General features: G+C 40.4%; 1 protein-coding gene across 2 annotated transcripts in view; it reads right to left on the bottom strand.

Annotated features, from left to right (window-relative positions):
• The window catches only part of zmym2 (zinc finger, MYM-type 2), a 36,954-nt gene that overhangs the window by 11,046 nt on the left and 3,654 nt on the right, over positions 1 to 22,254 (bottom strand). For both annotated transcript variants that reach the window (XM_059342642.1, XM_059342643.1), the window contains exons 2-12: positions 16,841 to 17,554; positions 15,601 to 15,769; positions 12,258 to 12,412; positions 11,747 to 11,895; positions 10,961 to 11,123; positions 7,178 to 7,390; positions 5,282 to 5,432; positions 3,806 to 3,921; positions 1,219 to 1,344; positions 549 to 699; positions 58 to 230 (exon numbers count right to left, since the gene is read on the bottom strand). In XM_059342642.1, coding sequence (XP_059198625.1) covers positions 58 to 230; positions 549 to 699; positions 1,219 to 1,344; positions 3,806 to 3,921; positions 5,282 to 5,432; positions 7,178 to 7,390; positions 10,961 to 11,123; positions 11,747 to 11,895; positions 12,258 to 12,412; positions 15,601 to 15,769; positions 16,841 to 17,539 — 2,265 coding nt within the window. In that variant the 5' untranslated portion in view covers positions 17,540 to 17,554. The remainder of the gene's footprint in view (positions 1 to 57; positions 231 to 548; positions 700 to 1,218; positions 1,345 to 3,805; positions 3,922 to 5,281; positions 5,433 to 7,177; positions 7,391 to 10,960; positions 11,124 to 11,746; positions 11,896 to 12,257; positions 12,413 to 15,600; positions 15,770 to 16,840; positions 17,555 to 22,254) is intronic.

Below are 22,254 nucleotides of genomic sequence, written 5' to 3'. Positions count from 1 at the left end.
TTCCTTCATTTACATTTGTGTAAAGTTTAATAATGAATGCAGTGAATGTGAGCGGACCTTGTAGTACCAGTCGTGGAATTTTTTGGCACAAGCCTCGCTGCAGAAGTCCCGGGTCATCCCGCCAAATGGCCGGGTTAAACCTCGCTTACAGAGCTGGTTGCAGTGGTTACAGCTGACACACTTCAAACCCAACCGCTTGATAAAGTCCTGCTTAAATAACAACTTACAGCCTGCAAAGAACAAAAAAAAGAGAAGCAAAAGAAAGACTGAAATAGCAGAAGGAGGTCAGATGATGAATAAACTCGAAAGTGGTCTCATCTGGAAGGAAACTTTAAATAGATATTGTACTGTAAACAAACAAGAAGAATGCTTAAAAAATTGGCAAACAAAAACCTGAACGCACACATAAAAACAAAAAAGCCATTGAAAACCAATCAACAACAGCCACCATGGAGCATGATCAGTCTCTCTTCCAACTTCAAAACTGTCAAGAAAAATGACTTGGATGTATTAAGTGTCATAGAGAGGAGAGGATGGGAAATAAGTACCTTCGCTGCAGAAAGGTCTCTTGACTCCGGAGAACTTGACCATCTCATGTAGCGTCTTCTCCTCTTGGCAGTACTCACAGAACGTCACAATGCAGTGGAGCTTCTTGTAGTCCTCACAGCACGTCTTACTACAGAACTGGTAGACTTTATCCTGAACACAGACACATTTGGATACATTTTTTGTATCAATTCTTGTTTTTACAATTCATTACCAGTATGCCCTTAAAATTGAAAAACTGCAGGGGAGTTTACATAATGAGGGAAAATAGTGGAGTCCAAATTCATACAAATTCAAAAGCCAAATTTTGGAGACCAAAACCCCACATTCTTACAACATTTAATTACCTTGGCTGAGAAAACAGGCAAATATTCACAATGACAAGCTAGAACCACCACATTTTTAGCAGTTTTCCTTAAAAGACCAAAATATTTTTTGAAAAATGACTGTCGATTATTTCTCTGTGGACTTACTAGTTGTAGACTTATCAAAGTTTAATTATTTATCTAATTTTACATGACTTGTATACACCAGTATGTAGACTGCTTGGGTGAAGCAGTCTGTCGCTGTAGGAGCTCTGGAGATCAATAAAGACTTATGGAATCCTTTTTTTTGCGCCTGCCTGTAATATCTGGATAAAAGTTTTGCAACTACTCTTCAGGATGGTCTCACCTCCCACTCCAGAGTTTCGGGCTTCAAGCTGAACGTTCCTCGACAGTAGTTACATTTCAGTTGGACGGTGTTGTTTGTGGTGGAGAGCGGGGTTTGACCATTGGTGGCTGTTTGAAGAGTAGCGTTCTGTCAAAAAAAAAGCACAAAAAAACCCAACAATCACACAGAGGAAATAAAAAACAAGTAATGACCAACAGCTGGTGTGTAACAACATTCAGCACTTCTTATAGCCTTCCATAAACATCTTGGTACTTGATGTCAAAACACACCTGGTGCCACTTACAGAGGTGATTAGCACAGCTAATTAACATATTAAAGTGGAAATGACACATGCAACTTTTGGCACTGGAATTGCTCAAATATACATGACATCTGTTTTTCTTTAAAAAAAAATTAAAACCACAGAAATAACCAATTTAATGTTATTGTTGTAATGTAATTTTATCTAGCTAGCTAGACAGCACGCCGCCATTTTGGAGTGATATCATTGCCTACATAACAGGGTTGGTTGGTTCTTTCGGCCCGGTTCAACCTATGGGTATTACCAGCTAGACTACACTACACCTACGTCCATAATTCATCTAAGAGGAAAACGACATTGGATGCAGATGAAGTAGAAAGGCTGAGTGAACCTCTTAAAACCATTGCAGATGCTTTCGAGCCACTAATGCTGAGACTCGAGCAGTGGTACGGAGAGAAGAGGAGGATATGGAGCCGGGGCTCAACTGGTGGGCTGCCCCCGTTGGTCCAAGGCAATCCAGACTCTGCATTTCTTGTTCCCCGTTGGTGGAACACACTACCAGTTCCGACCAGAGCAGGGGCGTCCCTCTCTACCTTTAAAAAACTCCTGAAGACCCAGCTCTTCAGAGAGCATAATACGATAACACGATAATTCTACTCCTTAAAGAATTGTCACAAGCACTTATTGCTGTACTAATAGCTCTTACTGCACTATACCTTGATTGTTTGCTTTTATTCTTCCTGTAAGTCGCTTTGGATAAAAGCGTCTGCTAAATTACTAAATGTAAATGTAAATGGTGACGGTGTGTCCTGAGTCTATCTGCTGTCAGGAGGCTGACCTGGCCCATGTCATGCGTGGTGAAGCACGTGTAACAAATGTTCGCACATTTTAAGTACTGTGCTGGGAGGTTGTGTTAGTGTGTTAGTAGTAGTGTAGTGTTAGTGTTTGTGTTTACGGTTTGTTTTGGAGTATGGACATAGTTGATGACTTAATACCGGCCAACTTAACTTTTCCTGTATCCCCTGCTTGCCTGTCATTACGGTGGATTGACACCGCTGTACTGTCAGAGTGTGTTGTGCGCTCAGTAGAGCTCAGGTTATAACGGCGGGTAAATTAAAAACACTCCAGTGTCTGTTGTCAGCATTTTCTGGAGGAAGATTGCATAGAGCAGGAGATTTTTGAGTTTGGCAAGCTAGTGGTCTGCCGGATCAACAGACTAAAGCCTGGAGCTGCTCCGAGTGGTTTTAATTTCACCGCCAGCCAGCGCAGCAGTACTGCTCTCTGTTTCAGCGGACTTTTGTGAAAATGGGTTATTTTGTCCTCTGCCTTAACTTTGTAAAACTAATTTTAGACCCCGGAACAATACAGTAGTGTCCTCCCTTCTGTCTCTGTTGTCTCGCTGTTATCTCTCTCTGTGATGTGGACTCGGGGACTCTCCTCAGGACCATGGAGCCAACCAATCCCGTGATGTCACAGCATATCGTACCGCAAGATGCCGGTGTATTTTTCATGTTGTCATGTTGTATAACTATTGATAATAGGACTCAATCTAGAAAATAATGTTAACATGGTTGACTGCTTCATTTCCATTTTAAATTGCAAATATTTTTATGCCCACAGACTTCGCTTCACAAGTGGGTCGAATTATATGAACTCTGTGTCAAACAATGATCGAGCCATGACAGTTTCATGAAATTATTTTTCTCATTAAAATGTCAATTTATGCAACATGGTGCTAAAAAAAAACCATCAGGTCGTGGACTCCAGTGAGGGAACCTGTGGCGTTTTATGTTTTTTGAGCTCATGAGGATAAATCAAATGAGCAGATGACAACGGAAAATATGTTTTATTTTCAGAACTTTATTTTTTAAACATAATTTTATTAACTGTTTATTGCATGAAATTGCAATGCAATTATACATGTATGCGTCCTCACTGCAGCTGAGTGATAGAAGAATTATTGTGCTAAATAACCCACAGCAAATCAGAGAAACTGTGAAATGGCATTTCAGTCAGTGTTAAATAAGTCAGTAAGTCCTGAAATAAATAAAATTCCCCTAAAATTAAAAAAAGTTGTCCTTTAAAGACTAAGACTTAAAGACCAAAAACTATTTATTTATTTATTTAACTATATTGATTTAGTTATATTTGATTGTTTTTATATATATATAAAAAACTCATTTATATACAATATATATAATATGTTTTATAGCCATATTTATTTATTCATTTATTTAATATGCACACTTATTTATATATTAAAATTTTATTTTATTTGCAGAAATATTTATTGCTGAATTTATTTATTTCAGGATTGAATTCACAAAAAAAAAAAAAAGACCCCACCTGGAACTTGGTAACACACTGTGAGCTGCAGAAGTTGAGGATGTTTCCCTCTGGCAGCGTGGCCTGGTACTGCGGTAACGAATTCCTCTTACAGAAGTGACATGTGGGCTCTGTGGCTGCACACAAAGGCAACAAATAAACATTTAAACTCACATAAAAATGCATTTATTTCACATGCTTGTTAGCCTGGGTATACCCATACTGCCTTGCACGCTCAATTTCATTTCGAACTGCGAAAGGGTCTGGTGTCTATAGCAGATTCTTAGCCCTGAATTAGGGATCCAATCACAGAACAGGGAGGGACGGCAAGACGATGACGCGTACTACTCGGCAGACGGAAGCTTGTAGTTTTGTCGTTTTCTTACAGATCCAACATGGCTGCAGCAGACGCGAAACTCTCTTTGGATCTAGCTGTAGACAGTGTTCTAGATAGTTTAGAGCCAAAGTTTATTTTAAAAGAAGAACGTTTGGCTTTACACTCCTGTTTCACCACGAAAAAGGATGTTTTTGCCTTGCTTCTGACTTGATTTGGCAAAAGCCTAATCTACCAACTAGCCCCGCTACCGCTCGCTGCTGTAACGCCGATGATCTCGCTACAAGCCGGGGGACAGCGGAGCCGCCCAGAGACCCGCAGCAGCTGGTCTATTGCCCATATAATCAGTAGATGTGTGTGGCTGAATGACATAAGGGGGAAATAAAGCGTAAAAATAAATATTCTTGCAGAAAGCGAGAACTGGAGAAGCAAAGCAGCCAGCAACACTCTCTCACAGACACACACACACCAACACAGCTGGTAGACTGGGAGCTGAAACTACAGAGCAGCCAGAGCCAGAACATGCTGCAGAAAAACGTTGCAGAAGAAGAATTGAACATTTTAGTCTCAAAGTAGAGATGGGCTAGTCTGGCTATGTAAACATCAGTCGTCTTCTTGCTCGATGCTTCCTCGAATTTCTCGCTCTACATACGTCATCTGGTATAACTGATACGATTGGCTAAGAGCTACGTACAGATGCTTATGATATACATTCGTAGCGCCCAATAAACGGCTCTGGAGGATTGTAATCCACGCCTCCAAAACGGAAAAATTAATAGGTGGTCTCCAGACTATATCTCATTTGTGATATAGTCTGGTGTTAGCCAGGCTACATGCTTGTGACTTTTCACAAGACAACATTGTGTGATTAAATGCAGGGACATCTATGGTGTTCACTTACTATTTATTGGCTTTGCACAAACTAAAATGCATTCAGAAAGAGAAATAATTTACATCCAGACACAGATAGTAGCCTACTGAGCGCATACCGCTATAAATGCTCATATATATATATATATATATATATATATCTGCTATTGCCCACTCTCAACCTTGACAACATAATCTGGTGTCTCTGTGAGCTGCTTAATGTAATATGGGACCTGTGGTACTGTGCAGACTTTCTCTATATGGTTCAGAAAGGCTCAGTTTCTGCGACTCACTGATGAAGGAGGTCGACGCCAGCTTGCCCTTGTTCATGCAGTTGACGGAGCAGTAGGAGCCCATGGTGCCGCCCGCTCCGAGGCTGTGAAGCACCTCACCCGTCTTAATCAGCGTCTTGCACGTCAAGCAGGTTGCAAGTTTACTGTGGGCCTGAGACAGAGAGAGCATACAGCTGATGTGATCTAAAGTGAATACATTTCTGTGGAAATGGAAAATTTGTTATTGTTGAATGGATATTTTTTTTCTCTGTGTTTGTGGACAAAGGTCACTATACAGCCCTGCTTTTATTTTTAAAAATTATTATTATGATTTTAATAAACATCATTATTTGTATTTTTATTTAATTATCTTAACTCCTTTTATTATTTTTATTCTATGAATTATTATAATTATCTTGTTTTTTTCCCTTTAAAATGGGAATTAAGCACATGACTGTACAGTTGGATTAGACTTGACAAAAGCAAATAAAAGGAGGGAAAAAAACAGAAAATGTAATATTCTGAAATTAAACTAAGATTATATTTGTTCAATGATAAAGCTTATTTAATTGAAAAATAAAAGTGTTTCAATGTGAGCTAAAAAAAGTTTAATGACTAACTTTATGCACATTACGGTCCATGCAGGCACAGTACAAGTGTAACACAGAGGAATAAAAATAGATTATTACAAATTGTGGGAACTTCTGATGGATCCTCTTCTTTGGAGAAAAGGGTTTTAATGTGTTTGTTGGGAATCAAGAGCAGTTTCTTTAATTGAGTACAACTTAACATCAACTGTGCATTAGAGAGGTAAACAGAATGAATCAATAGTCTGTATGTTTGTTTGTGATCCTAATGCTTAGCCACAAAAGCACACTGATTCAACTCTTTGTCCTCCGGTTATTATTATTAGCTGCATCAGCCCTTAAATAAATAAATAAATAAATACATACATAAATACATACATACATACATACATACATACATATACACACACATATAAAAAACTAATTTAGATGCTCTAATGGAAGCAGGTATTTTCCTTCCACAAGCCATAAATAATCCAAGTACTTTCTGTTCCACGTTTTAAACAATCTGAGCGGGTTTGTACACGATGGCTCGTTACTGGACACATTTTCAGCCTCTTGTTTGAATCTTTTTTTCCTCTTCCACTTGTTAGTGGAATATCCAATAAGATGCTGTTGCCAAGCAACAAATACAATTGCAACCTCTAAGTTCTGGCTGATATTGCTTAGCAACACAGTTTAGTTGTAACAAGTTCAGTAAAAATCTGAATAACCGAATTATTGGAGGTTTTAAAAAGATACAGAGCAGTGCTGAGCATTGATCTGTACTGATCTACTGAACTTCTTACTCTAAATGGATTACAATGGACTGCAGACCAATTTCAGTGGTAGGGGCTGGAGGTTAACAGAGATTTTTTTTTCCCAAATTGCTTGACAGTCTTACTTTGGAATAATGTTTTAAACATAGTTCATATTTTCTGAATATAATTGTTTCTCATTTGATCATCCCTTTTGGTTTCTCTGCAATTTTTTGTAGTTAAACTGAAACGTTCACTCTCCTTTCGAAGAACATTTGCTGCCTCATTCAGCTGTTTATTTCCCATTTTTGGCACACTTGTGTCGCAGCAACTGTCAATGTTTTTTATATTTTAGGAGGGTGAGTAACAAGGCCAGGTTGATTATCTCCCTATATTTACATTTTATTTGCTGTGGGGGCAGTTTGTTGGCTGTGAGTAGGAGGAAGGGTCACCACAGATAAATTAATATAACAGAAACTTTAATAGGAGCTGCAAGTTGTGTTTAAAAAGGAAATGGTTGAATGAAAAAAAAAAAAAAAAAAATCAGTCACACAGGCTCCAAACACACCTGCAGGATGTTGGGTCTACAGTACCTGCTTGTACTCCTTGATGCAGTTCTGGCAGCAAAATCGTTTTTGTTGGCCGTCAACCAGCAGGAAGTGGTTGGCCGACGCTCGGCTGGGCAGGTAGTCGCCACATTGCTCGCAGCAGTTCATGATCAACCCGTTGGCCCGGCGGTAAACGTTAAAACATGTGTCGCTGCAGATCTTATGGGTCACCGTCTTAAAGCTGACCTCGTGCCGGATCTGTAGACAGACAGAAAGACAAGGAAGAGCTTCATTAACAAAAATTAGTCAACTTTCTTTTAAATTTCTCGTCAATTTCTTATCACTTTGTTTCAACTATTATAGGATGTCTAGCCTAATAGAAACAAACTGTTCAGTAAGTTCAACTGTGAAAACAGAGGCTTCTTCTTGAAGAGAGTGTATCTATGTTCCCCAGCTCAAAATCCTTTTAACCCTCTGAACCACTCTTTTTTACATTTTACTCACTGTGGACTCAAAAATGTCTTAGTAGTATAACACAGTTATAATGTCCTACATCATAAAAAAGGGAAAAATGCAAGTTGAATTTATCCGTTAAGTTATTATTTTTTAAATAATCTATATATAGAACACAAATGTAAGTATTATGAATTTGGGGAAAAGAATTGGTTCTCCACATGCTATACATGTTGAACAATTTACATTTTCACAGTCTTGCAGCCTCTCCTGTCCTCTCTCTGCTCTGTGTAAACAGATTGTCAGTGGATATTTGTTACTTGACCGTTCCTCTCAGCAGAATCAATCATGGCTTCACAGTGTCACTGAGGAGCAGAATGTAATGTTTCTAACAGGATCTAGTTATTTTTAAACAGTTTATTTTTGGCAGCATTTTAAATGAGACGTGTAGAATAAAGTGATTTTGAAGAAATATCACAATTTTGAGCTACTTTTTGAAAAGTTCATACCTATCTATTCAAGGCTGTCTCCTTTTGCAAAGTTGGCCTTTACCAAACTCTCACAATGTGCCAAGGATCCTGGAAACATTAAGATGGCCCTGTACTTGAACACTTCTTTCATGTATTGTTTGCTGTGCTTCAGACTGACTTGTCCTTCAATGCATGTACAATGTGTTTGAGCATGAATACACACAATTTTACTGAAGGACGTGTCCAACTTGCCATTTTAATTCCAATAACGGCCTATACTACAACACATGACAGGCTGCAAATGCTCAAATCAAAATCATTAAAACTACATATATAAATATATTACAGGATATGATAGGAAAGAAAAATCATGCATTTCCTTTTAAATGTATCCATAGGCGTATTGTCCATGTGGAGTACTTTGCAAATCATCATAGTGTAGTTTGGCGGGGCCTTGCTGTTGCTTTTTATATGCAAATGAAATTGAGAAGGAGACATAAATAATGCATATGATTTCAAGATGTCACACAGTGATGGAGGTAACAGAACAACCCCACAGACTAATACTGAATGGTTTGTTTATTTATTTTAGACAGCTAGGACAAGCAAAAAATAACTAATGTTTCATTTTGACGTGGTAGAAATTATTCTCAAATTTTGAGACAGCTATTTTTGCATGTGATGACCATGTACAAGTGCTGGTCAACGAATTAGAATAATTTGAAATAGTGCAATCATTAAATTCTTTGAATGCATTTTTTGTGCAGAAAGCAAATCAGGTGTTCACCGCACCTGTCCTACTCGTTAGACTAATCACAGAACTCGTTACCTGTAAAAAATTTGCTCAGCTGAGCTTTCCAAAAGGCCCATTTAGGCCATTTAACTGTGACACTGTTGTTTTATTGAATTAGAATAATGGAGAAACCGTTTCATTGAATTAGAATAATTTTTATTATAATTAGAATCATCACTTTCTCAGTATTTTGTGGCTGCCCCCTTGGCTTGTATGACTGCCTGAAGTCTCTGCGGCATCGATTTGACCAGCTTGTCGCAAGTTTCCGCACTCACAGCTTCCCAGGCAGTGGCGATGTTCTGCTTCAGTTGGTCCAGCGTAGTAGGCTTTCTGTCGCGAATTTTCCGCTTGACGATGGCCCAAAGGTTTTCAATGACATTGAGGTCAGGCGAGTTGGCCGGCCATGCCAAAACTTCAAGCTGTTTTTTAGTGAACCAATCTTTGGTCGACTTTGCCGCATGAGCCGGTGCAAGATCCTGTTGAAATATGAAGTCTTCTTCGCCGAACTGTTCCTCAACAGTCGGAATCAGGAACGTTTCCAGAACATCTTGATATACGGCAGCATTGACAGTCTTCTTGAGGAAGCAGAGTTTCCCTACACCTCGAGCGGACATGCATCCCCAGACCATAACGCTCTGGGGAAACTTGACGGATCTTTTCACGCACTCGTGGTTGTAGGTTTCACCACCACGACGCCAGACACGAGGACCTTGGTCACCGAAGGAGATGCAGAAGCGTGATTCGTCACTGAAGACCACTTTCTGCCAGTCTTCAGCAGTCCACTCGCCGTGTTCTTTGGCCCACTTCAGCCGTTTCGCCATTTGTTTTTTGTTCAGCATCGGTTTTACTGCTGGAACGCGAGATTTGAAGCCGAGTTCGCGCAGACGACGGTAAGTGGTTGATCTGGAGACGTCAGCGCCGGTCTGCTTGTTCCACAAGTCGGTGAGCTCGGAAGTGGACTTGAACCGGTTGCTGACTGCGATCTTTCTCAGCTGCTTGTTGTCGCGAGCAGAAGTTTTTCGGACGCCGGAACAGTTGGTGCGCTTGCTGCAGTTTTTCTTGAGAGCTTTGCAGACGGAAGACTGGCTGATGCCGAGCTGCTCAGCAATTTTAGTTTGGGTCAAGCCTTGTTGGCGAAGGGCTTGAATTTGAGCCACTATTCCGGTTGAGAGGTCGCGCTGCTTACCCATGATTGATTTTACAACTTAGAAATTCTACTCAACCCTGACTTTATACTGCACAGTGAACACTCTTCACAGAAAACAAAAATTCAAGCATTTATTCTAATTCAATGAAACGGTTTCTCCATTATTCTAATTCAATAAAACAACAGTGTCACAGTTAAATGGCCTAAATGGGCCTTTTGGAAAGCTCAGCTGAGCAAATTTTTTTACAGGTAACGAGTTCTGTGATTAGTCTAACGAGTAGGACAGGTGCGGTGAACACCTGATTTGCTTTCTGCACAAAAAATGCATTCAAAGAATTTAATGATTGCACTATTTCAAATTATTCTAATTCGTTGACCAGCACTTGTAGACTGAGCTGAAGGCCTGCTGTAAATGGGCCCCGAGACGCCAAACTGAAACGGACAGCAGAGGACAGAGAGCAAACGCAAGATCAGTGACGACAGACGAGTAACAAGAAAAGAATAAATATTGAATGAAAGTGGCCCGAGGAGGAAGACAATACAGGGGTAGAAGGAGGCAGTGAAATGATGGTAAGTGAATGTTCATTAAGGGATTAGAAACAGAGACGGGGAAAAAAAGACAAATGGTGAGAAGATGTAATTAAATCCAACAGGACTTGATTTTTTTTCAAACAAACCAGGGATGTAAATAATGAAGAGAAGGTGAAACTTAACAAGACTAAGAGTCTGCAGCCATGCTGGTTGCTTTGAGACTCTTAGATCATTGCGCAGCCAAATTACATTCAGGTGTGGACTTGCACACAACCTACAGTAGTGTCGTTTCCCTCCACTCTTAGTCTTTACCTTTTGCCAATTCATTATTCATTTCATTGTCAGGAACATAGAGGCATATGTTGCTCTGGTTGAGAGTGACAGGTTAATGGTCAGGGGAGGAGTATGTGTTGTAAAGTGTCAGACAGACTGACCTCTGTGAGCTTGCCGCAGACAGTACATTTGGTTTTGAGGCCAGATTTGGGCGGGTTTTGCTTGTTTTCGTATGCTCCGAGGCAGCCCGTGCTGCAGAACTCCTGGAAAGACTCGCTGGAGTCGACCTGGGCCACGATGGTACCTTTCATGTTTGTGATGTCCCTGAAAAAGGCAAAAAAAAAAAAAAACATGTCAGAGAGCAGAAATGAATGAACTACTGGGAGATCCTATAATAACACTATAATAAACTGTGTAGCTAAAATACAGACACCCAACAGACCCTTAAGGACAAAATGTCTAACTAATTCTATGGCAACATAACAACAAAAAATCTATTATATCTGGCAAATGCATGCCATTTTCGTTGTTTTGTAATGGTAATTGCTGCTGTATTATGCACTACTGCAGGTTTTTATGCAATAAAATCAATTTTTATAGAAGTGACTTATGTCAACAAACTGGAATTTATAGGTTAAAATTCTGGGAAAAATGCATTTTGGTAGTTATGATCAGGACTGATGTTGGCTAAAAAATGAACTCAGTGAGAGTGAAAACAATATGAATATAAAGTTTTATGCCAGCTTATTTAATATGCACATTTCTGTCCATCTAAGGACATCAGAGCAACCTTTTATACCGAGGCACAAAGGCAGAATAAAAGCAAACAATTATTTTCCTTTAAATGAAACCAAAGACCTGGTTTATTATTACCCATATTAGCCAATTCCTGTTAAACCACATTTTGTCTCTTGTTCAATGTGCTTGCTTCAGGTGGAGAGACTTACTTTTTACACATGGTGCAGCTCTTCTTGGGGGCGGGTTTGTGTGAGAAGGCAGAGAGACAGGTAGTGGAGCAGAACAGGTGTGTGGAGCCTTTGCGCTGGTAGGCCGTTTGGCCTTTCTTCAGAGGCTTTTTACAGTTGGCACAGGTCACCTGAGGTGAACAAACAACAATGAATGACCTTTATAACGGTAATAAATAATGTATGACTTTACTTAATCAACTACCAGTACAGGTAGAATTCTTCTGTGCAGGTACATTTTGGTCATTTATAACTAGGAGAGGAAAATAAAAAAAAGAGAAGGAAATGAACAAAATAATGGATGTGGGTGTTAAATCCTATAAGTTGTTTCAAGTAAAATAAAAACACTTTTTAACCTGTTCTGGTATTTGGCTGCAATATGTCAAGCACTTTTACCAAAGCACAACATGCTAAAATACAATTTCCAAGATGTTAATGTTTTCCTCCACATAATGTAAACAACACAGGACTTCAAATAAACAGAGTGTCTCACCTTGACTGTCCTGGGCTGTGGCTGGGCACCTGAGGAGGAAGTAGATGAGGAAGACTGGCCTGGAGGTTTGGGCAGGGAGGTGGCTGGTGACAGAGAGTCGACACCCGTCTGTTTTTGGTTGCGGGGTACTGAAGCTGATTGGGAGATCCACGAGTCTGGAAGGAAAGAAAAACAGTTCACTGCTGTCCCCATTCTACGTCTTGTTTGTCCAGAGTTGACAATAAGAACAGTGATGTTATTGTATCAGAAGGATTCAGTTTTTCAGACCAAGAATGTTCTCCTTCTCAGTTTGTGTGGCCCTCTAAAAAGGAAGGCTATTAGTAAAATAATGGAATTGGACAGAACTTGTAACTACTACACAACATAAGAATTTCACAGAGAAACAAAAACACAGCAGAGCAAGAACAATATATAGGTTGGCCAATCACATCACTCAATAGTGGCCTATCATAAACATACTGTATCTCTAGATCGGCATATATGTTGTCCGATATGTGTTTGAAAGATGTAAGCCGTTGCATCTTTTTACATTAAACAACCATTTCCTTTTTAACTGCAGAGGTCTGGACATGTCTACCTCCCGCATTTCTTTCATGTTTAAAGATTTGTTTTTGGCTTAAGGTAAAGCAGCACACAGGAAAACACACACAGGGGTTTGACATGCTTTTAAAGGTCCCCAGCTGGTATCAAACCAGGGACATTGCAGGTATGTAGTATACCCATAAACCATTAGGCCATAAAAGGGGCATTTTCACTCATCAGGTGGTAAAATATCAGTTTTTGTGGCTGTTTCACAATCCTGGTAAAACTGACCATCAAACAAATATTACAATTTGTTAACAACACCAATCTATCCAAACCAAAGAAACACAGCGTCACACTTGTTGCATCTAAATCAGTGTCTTTTTGTAGAACAGGATAAAATGCTGTGCAGCAGGGAGAGGCAGCTCAAAATGTGATTCTGATGTACTAGCTTAAAGCTGCAGACATGAAACTATTCTGCATGCATAAAAAACAATCCTCCAGAAGCCAGTTTTAGAAAAGAGCACCAATGCAGTCAACAGCACCATCTGGAGTCCATGTGGAGCTACACAGGGACATAAAACTGTCTCAGGCCCAGTCCCAACGTCCCACCTTATCAATTCACAGACTTAAATGCCAATAAGTCTGTGAAGGCTCAGGATTGTCCCACCGTGAAATCAGATAGTGTCAGATGGCCCACTTGGGCACTATTTAAGCCCTGTATGCACTCTCTCCATACTCTGCAATGCTGTTGAGCGAATTAGCCACAATTCATAGTGTTCTCATGTTGACAGAGGAGGAGTTTACTGTGTCTGATTAAAAAAGATGCTAAGCTATTTGTCAAAGCATCCTGAACACCCCTCTGCACTCTCATAATTTCTACTTAGCACACAGGTGATGTTTATTAAAGTCTGTGATGGTTCACTGGGTAGGTCTCAGGATGAACACTGGAACTCATTTACATGAATTACAATACTTGGTTACTCTACTTACTGCAGTCAACTACTCAGCATTTTCCTTTATCCTCCAGCTTTCCCTGTAGTTTTTTTATGGATTTGAACAGCAGCTCGGCTTGTTGTTGAGGAGATTTCTGTCTGTTTTTGACAACATTTTGAACCATTGCAACATAGGACTGCAGTGAGAGAAAACACCCTTTAACTTACTTAAAGGTGTTCCATGAGGTTTCTTATGTTTACATTCACTGTTGCTCACTGAAACATGCTGACTGTATCATTGAGGTCTAACAAAAGTAAAGGTATGCCAATTCATTTGCAGAGTCAGACATCAGCTGCTTGCATATAGTGATACTGAAGCTTCTGTTTCTGAGAAGATACGTCTTTGTCACAACATAAGAGTGCTGTGAGTGAGTGTTGTTTGTTTACAAATAAAAGTGAAAGAAAATGTGACTGTATGAGAGTATTACACTGTCTTGGGGGAAAAAATCAGTCATAAGAATGTTGTATGAAAAACACAAGAGGTGAAAGACAGCCTTATTATGTTTCTGATGACTTTAACATCAACATTTAATTTATGTTTCACAAATAGAAGGTTATGAATGTGTCGCTTAAGCTGTGCCAGTACTATACAATTATTTTCATTGAATAGATAGTAGTATCTGGGTGGGGAGAGAGGTACTGCCTCAAGCGAAGGAGTTCTCGGGGTCTTGTTCACGAGTGAGGGTAGAACGGAGCGTGAGATGGACAGGCGGTTTGGTGCGGCGTCAGCAGTAATGCGGGCGTTGTACCAAAAGGAGCCAGTTGAGGTGGTTTGGGCATCTGGTAAGGATGCCTCCCGGGGGCTTCCCGTTAGAGGTGTTCCGGGCAACTGGTAGGAGGCCCCGGGGAAGACCCAGAACACAGTGGAGGGATTATATCTCTCTCCTGGCCTGGGAACGCCTCGGGGTCCCCCAGGAGGAGCTGGACGTTGTGGCTGGGGAGAGGGACGCCTGGAATGCCCTGCTTAGCCTGCTGCCCCCGCGACCCGGCCCCGGATAAGCGAACGAGAATGGATGGATGGGATGGAGGTCGTAGTATAGCAACTAAATTGTTTTTTTTCATGTGAAACAAGGTTATATTAAAAAAATATTTATTGGTTTGACAGTTCAAATATGACAGAAAACAGTTCAGTTATTCTATATAATGAAAATGTCCTTGTTTCTCTTGCACAAAAGGAGGAATAAAAACAACAAAAAGAAAAACACTGGCCTTGGTGAATCGCTAAACAAAACTGTTTTCTTCCTCATATTTGCAATTTTTTTCTCAAAAGTTGAAACCTGCATTGTTCGCATCCATGCTTCCTACTTGACTACTCTTCTTCCTTCCTGCCTTTTCTGGTACCGTCGTTGTGCATATCTTTAGGTAAGAGACAAAACCATCCAGGAAAGCATTTGAGGACTTATTAGATGGCAAAACACTGCACAGTGTTTTCTATACTATGAGGAAGCATTTTACAACTTCAGATTCAGATTATAAATGAATCCACCAGGAATTAACGCTTGCACGCTGTATTGTACTGGGTGATGTTGCACTGTGTTGCAGCAAAAAAAACTTTTTCCAGGATGATACTACACTTGAATGGACGAGAAAACTTTTTACGCTGTTACATTTTTGTATATGTGTAATCTTAATAGCTTAACCATATAGATCTGTTAATCCTTTAGTCCAATCAAGGACAGATGTTTTCTTGTTAGTTACTCTGTTAAAGCACAGCACTTTGGAAGTTTGTTTGCCACATTTATTTTACATTTTATAATGGTTTAGCTGGTGGTAGAGGTGGTAAATTAGGAGTAAAATTTCTTCTTGCTGCATAATAAATGCAATACCTGTTCTGTTGTGCGTCCCCGTGTCTCCATTCTGTACCAGCTGGCCCAAGGGGGCTGAGCCCCGCCCAGGGTTGAAGGAGGCTGTTGGTCGACCAGATGGGGTGTCAGGATTCAGGCTGAATGCACTGCTAATCTGCAGACCATTTTCCTCTGCCTGGCCTTCACCTGCCTAGACAGACAAGTTGCTTAAGGTTAGTATTCCTCCTTAGTCACATAGAACTAGAAAACAAGTCGATAAGGAACCCAAAGAAGCAGCAGAGTCGTATGCTGTGCAGTCTGTAGAACCGGCAATGAATCCAGCCTCATCTACCTCGGAGCTGCCGGTGCAAGTTGGATGAATAAATATTGGAATAAAACATCAGCCTGCAGCAGTGTCATTAAAAAGATATCATTATGCACTTTGCCAAGAATAAACCTGCTGCGCTAAAGAGAACACCTGCTTTCATAAGCATCCATCAGCAGACAACATCAGATGATCCAACTTTTACTGAGACAAATTACGAGACAAAAATAAACATTTTAACAAAATATAACTGAAAAAATAAATACAGAGAGTAGAAGTGAACCTTTTTGTTTAGTAAAAGTAGTAAAAGCGGTGTAGAAATACTTTTTCAAGTACATGTCCTGCTTTTACTTGTACAAAAGTATTAGCATCAAAATATAGTTAAAGTGCTGAAAGTAGAAGTGCTCTTTATGCAGAATATTGTACATTATTGGATTATAATTATTGATGCATTCATGTGTTCATCACTTCAATGTTGCAGCTTGTAAAGGAGGGACTTATTTATTTTCTATTCAATACTGTCAGCTTGTGAATTTCTTCGTATCATCTATCCTACATCATAATTGATTTGTTGACTATATTTTATGCCATTATATTAATATATAAAGTAACTTAAGCTGTTAGATAAATGTAGCAGGTAAAAAGTACACTATTTGCCACTGAAAATATTATAAATTTACCTTTTTTCATCTTGTATGTTTTAATTTAAATTTTTTTAAATAATCTATCATTATGTTGTTTTTTGAAATTTTATTTTCAAGCACACTGAGTCTATGACTGTTGTATGAAATGTCCTAGATAAGTACAACTATAAAGTAGCATTAAATGGAAATACTCTGATAAAGTACATTATTGTTCGGCTTCAGTACAGTACTTGAGTAAATGTATCTGGCTACTTTCCACCCCTGGATGAATGTAAACTAGACAAAAGTGATAAATAGTTTTGGTGATTCTCACCGCTGTGACAGTCGTCACCCTGCCCTGCAGTGATGTCACTGAGGTTATCATCAGGTTCATGTCTTCCTCACCGTCCACTGCATGTGGAGGTGTATTTGCCGCAGAAACAGTGGCGCCTCCTTTCTGGCTACTGGAGCCCAGTGTGGTGACGCTGGCGATCCTGATCTCTGAATCTGGCTCGGTGCTGCTGAGTACACCTGGTGAGTGTGATTCTGAGGAGCCTGCAGGGTGCGCTGGTGAGGAGTAGGAAGTGTCTTTCTGCTCGGGGTCCTCCTCGTCCTCAATGACAATGGGCTCTGCTTCTGTGGTTGGAGGTTTAGGAGGTGCAGCCACTGCCGTCGTTGTGGAAGTGCTGGAAGACGCAGGAGAACTGGGGGTCACCTCTGCCGTGGACATGTCTACAGTTACCCCAGCAGCAGCCGGCTCTGGGCTGTCTGTGCTTGGTGTGTCTTGGGGAAGGGTTGTGACAGAAGGCTGGGGATCCTCTTCCCCTATGAGGACCACGTCGTCATCATTGTCCTCTGTGCCACCCTCTTTTGTGGCCCCATCTTCTTCCCTTACCATGGAAACTGACTCCCCAGCCTCCTCCTTGAATGGGGGCGTGGTCTCTTGCTTGGGGGAGGGAGTGGCATCCATGGGCTCCACCCGCTCCCCTGCCTCTTCTGCTATGGCAGGGTTTGGTTCTGGCTCCCCATCCATCACTAAGGCAACCACCTGGCAATGCAAACAAAAGCCAGTTAGACATCATAAAACCAGTCACTGGTGCCACCTTCACCTAATTATCTCATGACAGCTGCACAGGTAGCACAGGTGTCCCCAGAGGCCAGCTTCCCCCACATAGCCCCTCTACAGTAACCAAATGACTTTTACCAGATTGAATGGTTGTAGTTGGTTCCTCAGTGGATTTATTTTGCAAGATTTGTCTTTAAGCCAAATGTGTGTTTATGTATTATCTGTTCTAGCATTTCCAACTTCTTAAATATGATAATAATAATGATCCAAAATTATGTGAAATTGCGAAATTATTTAATTGAAAATGAAATATTGAACGGATATAAATGAACGGATAAAAGTTTAAAGACAATCATAGAAAAACAATTTTCTATGATTCCAAAATTACTCCAAACTTGTTCCAAACAAGGTTTACGATAGTATTGATAGAGTTGACAGTAGAGGACTTTGTGCTGCAGAGTCAAACCTTTCTGGTTGCATTTATCACAGGAAACACTATGAAAGAGCAGCTCAGGCTCAATAACAGTAGAGGCGATGTCTTTCAACATAAGCCCTTCCATACTGCATTTCTGCAAAAGTCCCATAACAAGCTCTGTGATCATTACGCCTTAGGACATTCGTACCGATTCTGCAACGGCACAATAATGGCGTCCATTCACATTGCAATCCGGCATTGCGGAACGAAGTGTGAGTAGACGGTAGTGGCGTGTAACAGAGCAGCAACAGTAAGTGAACAATAAGAGACGGCAACGGCTAGTGCATTCAAAACAATGATGGTGGAAGAACTGCCCGTCACGCCGTTTCTCGCAATACAGATTCTACATACTACATAAAACATGATTCAATTACTGTTGGACTCAAGTAAGTGCTGCATTTGTGAGGATACAGTCCACTTCCTTTCTTCTTCCCAGGGTATTGTTCGCAAATATAATGTTCGTCATGGATTTTCTGTCTTGCTCGCCCAACTGCTTCACATTGATCCCGCCTCAAAAAGTCTTGCCAATTTAACACCTCTGTTAATAGATTTTTGATAACTGAAGGCGGTACAGAGCTTTGATCAGTTGGTCACCCCATTATGCCTCTGGGATGTTCAGATTGCAGGTGAAATGTCACAGAGGCGTAAATATTGCAGGTTAAAACAGCACTTTGAGTTACTATGAGGGCAGCTAAAGCTTAACAATCGATGCATGTCTTTCATCGTGGACTCCAAAGAACAGCTATGTGACCGCCTATAGATGGAGGCAACGGTAGTACTCATTTCCTCCATCACGTCTCTTCCTCTTGCCCTTCTATCTTCCTCTCTTCCACCTCCTTACCCTACAAAGTACCTAGAACTCTACTCCTCCTTTTCCTATCACCTGCTGCCTTTCATATCCCTCCCTCCCTCTGTGTTGTTCTACACAGCTTCTCGCTTGTTGCCCCCAGCAACTGGTGAAGCTACACCTTGGTTGCCGTGGCGACGGTAAGGCCCACCACCGCCACCACCACAGGGACTTGTTCTTGCTGCTCTACATCTGGGTGCTGTTGAGTTGGCCAACACAATATCTAAATGGTAAACATTCACCCTATCTGATACTGAATCAATACAAATATGTTGTGCTCAATATTAAAAAATGTTTTTAACAGCTAATTGTTACTAAATTTGAGCTTCTGAAGAATCTCCATAACATTCAAAAGAGAAATTTTACAATGAAATATGTTGTGGGCTGATTTGGTGCCACACTCTGGATCAATTACTATTTAAAGCACCTTTGGGGATGTCGGCTCTCTCTATGTTGATCTGTTTCTGTCAAAATCTCCCTTTCATGTTACACAGCAGTGAGGGTGGCTGTAAGCCACACACATCACTGCTGACAGCTGCAGCACACACACACACACACACACACACACACACACACACACACACACACACACACACACACACACACACACACACACACACACACACACAATGATCAGCTGTGCAGCTCAACGTTCTTCACCTTAACAAGCCACCGTGAACAGAGAGCACCTGGATACAGCCTTCAGAGCGACAACAGTCGCTGCTACAGAGGAAGCCACTTCACTGCCTTGACATCATTGCGGCGGCCATTTTGGCCTGAGCACTGTGGGGTGCATCTGATACAAATCAAGCGCGGTATCTTGGAGGAAACAGATAGGCGTATTTTGGTTTTCTTTACATTTTCTAACTTACACTTTCGCCATGTGCTGGCTGTGTGACCCAGTTAAAATTTTGCCAAATTTCAGGACGGCAGGAAGTGAATCGCTTACCTCCTGAAAGGGGTCAATGAAACACCACACGCTTACAAACTGGAGGACATCTTTTAACAAATTTTAATGACTATCTCCAGGTATTAAATCCCACAGCTGTCTACAGGCTCATATAAATGAGATCTGCACAATTATTTTCCACCAGCAGGTTTTGCAATCAAGGACCAGTTCTAAATTGTCCAATCCATCAGAATCGTATGCCTCTGAATAGGGATGCACGATATTATCGGCACGTTATCAGTATCGGCCGATATTGGCTTGAAAATGACCAACACGCCAATATCCGCCGATATAATAAACTGATTAAATAATGGGGTGCGCATCACCCCTCTGTTGCACCTTGTTTGTAGCTCATAGAATTGTGCAGTGTAGTCTGTGCCCATCTATTTATTTATGTTCTGATTAGGGACTGAAGCTGCTTATACTTTTTGTGATTCTGTTTGCACAGTACAGATTGAGTCGTCACATATTGGGCTCCTGTTTTAAGTTAAATACCCCGCCTCTCGCCCAATGACAGCTGGGATAGGCTCCAGCCACCCGCGACCCTATTGCGGATAATCGGTTAATGGTAATGAATGAAAAAATGAATGAATGAATTTAAGCAGCAGTCTGTAAGTTGTCTGTAAATTGGGAAATTGGCCAAATTTGCCCTGATTGTGGGTATTAGTTGTGTGGGAAAAAAAAATATCGGTATCGGTAATAAGCTAAATGAGTTGTAAAGAAATCGGCATAAAATCCAATATCATGCATTCCTACCTATTTATCAATTCCTTTTTAAATACTGTCAGTTGTTTCTGACAGAAATGAGCATTGCTCACGCATCCATACTGCTGAAACTTGGAACAAGAAGTAGTCATGGCGGAGAGGAGAAAACGGACCAAAGCATGGCTTCTTTGACAAACAGACTGTAGGTCTCTGGTCTTTTTTTCCAGGAAAGGAAAAACTGGAAAGGAATCAATAAAGAATTGGACCAATAAGTAGAATCAATACACGCATTAGAATAAATCAAATCTTTATAGTACTAACAACTAATTCTCTATTACTCTCTTAAGGTCAGGGTTAAGTTTATTATCCCATGGTGGTCAAAGTGCAGAAGTCCAGGACTATTTTAGTCTTAACTAGAAAATTTCCTCTGGGGAAATTCTGAAAGGGCCACGGGAGCTACTGCCAGTGTGTGTACACTATGATGAGATTCTTCAGAGATTTCAAACAATTAATACTAGTAATGTTATGATACTATATTATATACAGGGAGCTCACCTACAACAAGCATTCATTTTCAAGTATTTATTGACACAGCAACCTATGACCTTTAACCTCAAAAGAAAGCATTTTTGGCAAAACCATAATACCTATCATTGATCCGACTTCACTTTGAGCATCCTGAGTTCTTCCTGAACAGCTACATGTGTTTTTTGTGAAGAAAAATGAAGAAATAGCTTTGAAAGAGCGATCTGAAAAACTGTTAAATATGCTTTCCTACAGAAATCTTCCTGCGTTTTTAATATGGGAGTCAATGGGGCTGTTGGTGCGTGTTGGTGGCGCATCTGTGCGTCCTACGCCCAAACTATAACTCTGACAGCTTTACCAGAGGATTGTGAGTGAGAAGACAAATTTTCCTACGTTTCTATGTATAAATTATTTCTGTAGAGTGGAATTTGCGGCCTGGAGCGCAGTTTTCAAATTAATTTTTTGACAATTTTTTCTCTCCCTCTACACTCTGCGCGATGATGTCACACAGTGTGACACAAACATTCCATGCAATACACATCAATTATAATCTCAGAATTTCTCCAAAAAGATCCTGGTCATTGAACAGGGATTGATAAACTATATGACCTATCGAAACGTGGATTAATACACCAATACACAAGACTTGTGTCTACTGTTTAAAGTTTAAATGGAGTCTCTAGGTGAAATTATACCGGAGAAGTAGACGTTTTAAAATCTCCAATTATTGTTCTTTTTCGCTCATTTTTTTCCAGCCGTCCCATTCACTTCAATGCAAAATTTACATTGCGAAAAATTCGTATTCCATAGAGAAAAGTAATAGCACACCGATCCTGATCAAACCGCGTGTTTTGATATATAATTTGTCCTGCAACTCTTTAACTCTTTCAGTGCTCGGTGCGATTGCCCCGTAGCCCTTATAATTATGTTTCTTACAAAACAATAAATAAATAATTTACTATTTTAAGACTATATTAAGTTCTATATGCCATTGTTTAATGCAGTACTAAACAAAACATAACCTCAACCGGCCACCTTAAGTAAACCTAGCCAACTCAAGAGCTAACCACCTTCACTTGAAATGAACTGGTGGCAGCAAGGCATGGAAACTTAGTTTGGGTCTTGATGAGATTTTATTTACTGAGCATGTATTTACAATAAAGGTAAAAGCCTAAACTGTA

This window comes from Centropristis striata, chromosome 10 (genome assembly GCF_030273125.1).
Source record: "Centropristis striata isolate RG_2023a ecotype Rhode Island chromosome 10, C.striata_1.0, whole genome shotgun sequence".
Taxonomy (NCBI): Eukaryota; Metazoa; Chordata; class Actinopteri; order Perciformes; family Serranidae; genus Centropristis; species Centropristis striata.
Note: the sequence above shows the minus strand (reverse complement) of the source record. Positions and strands in the feature narration are given on the sequence as shown.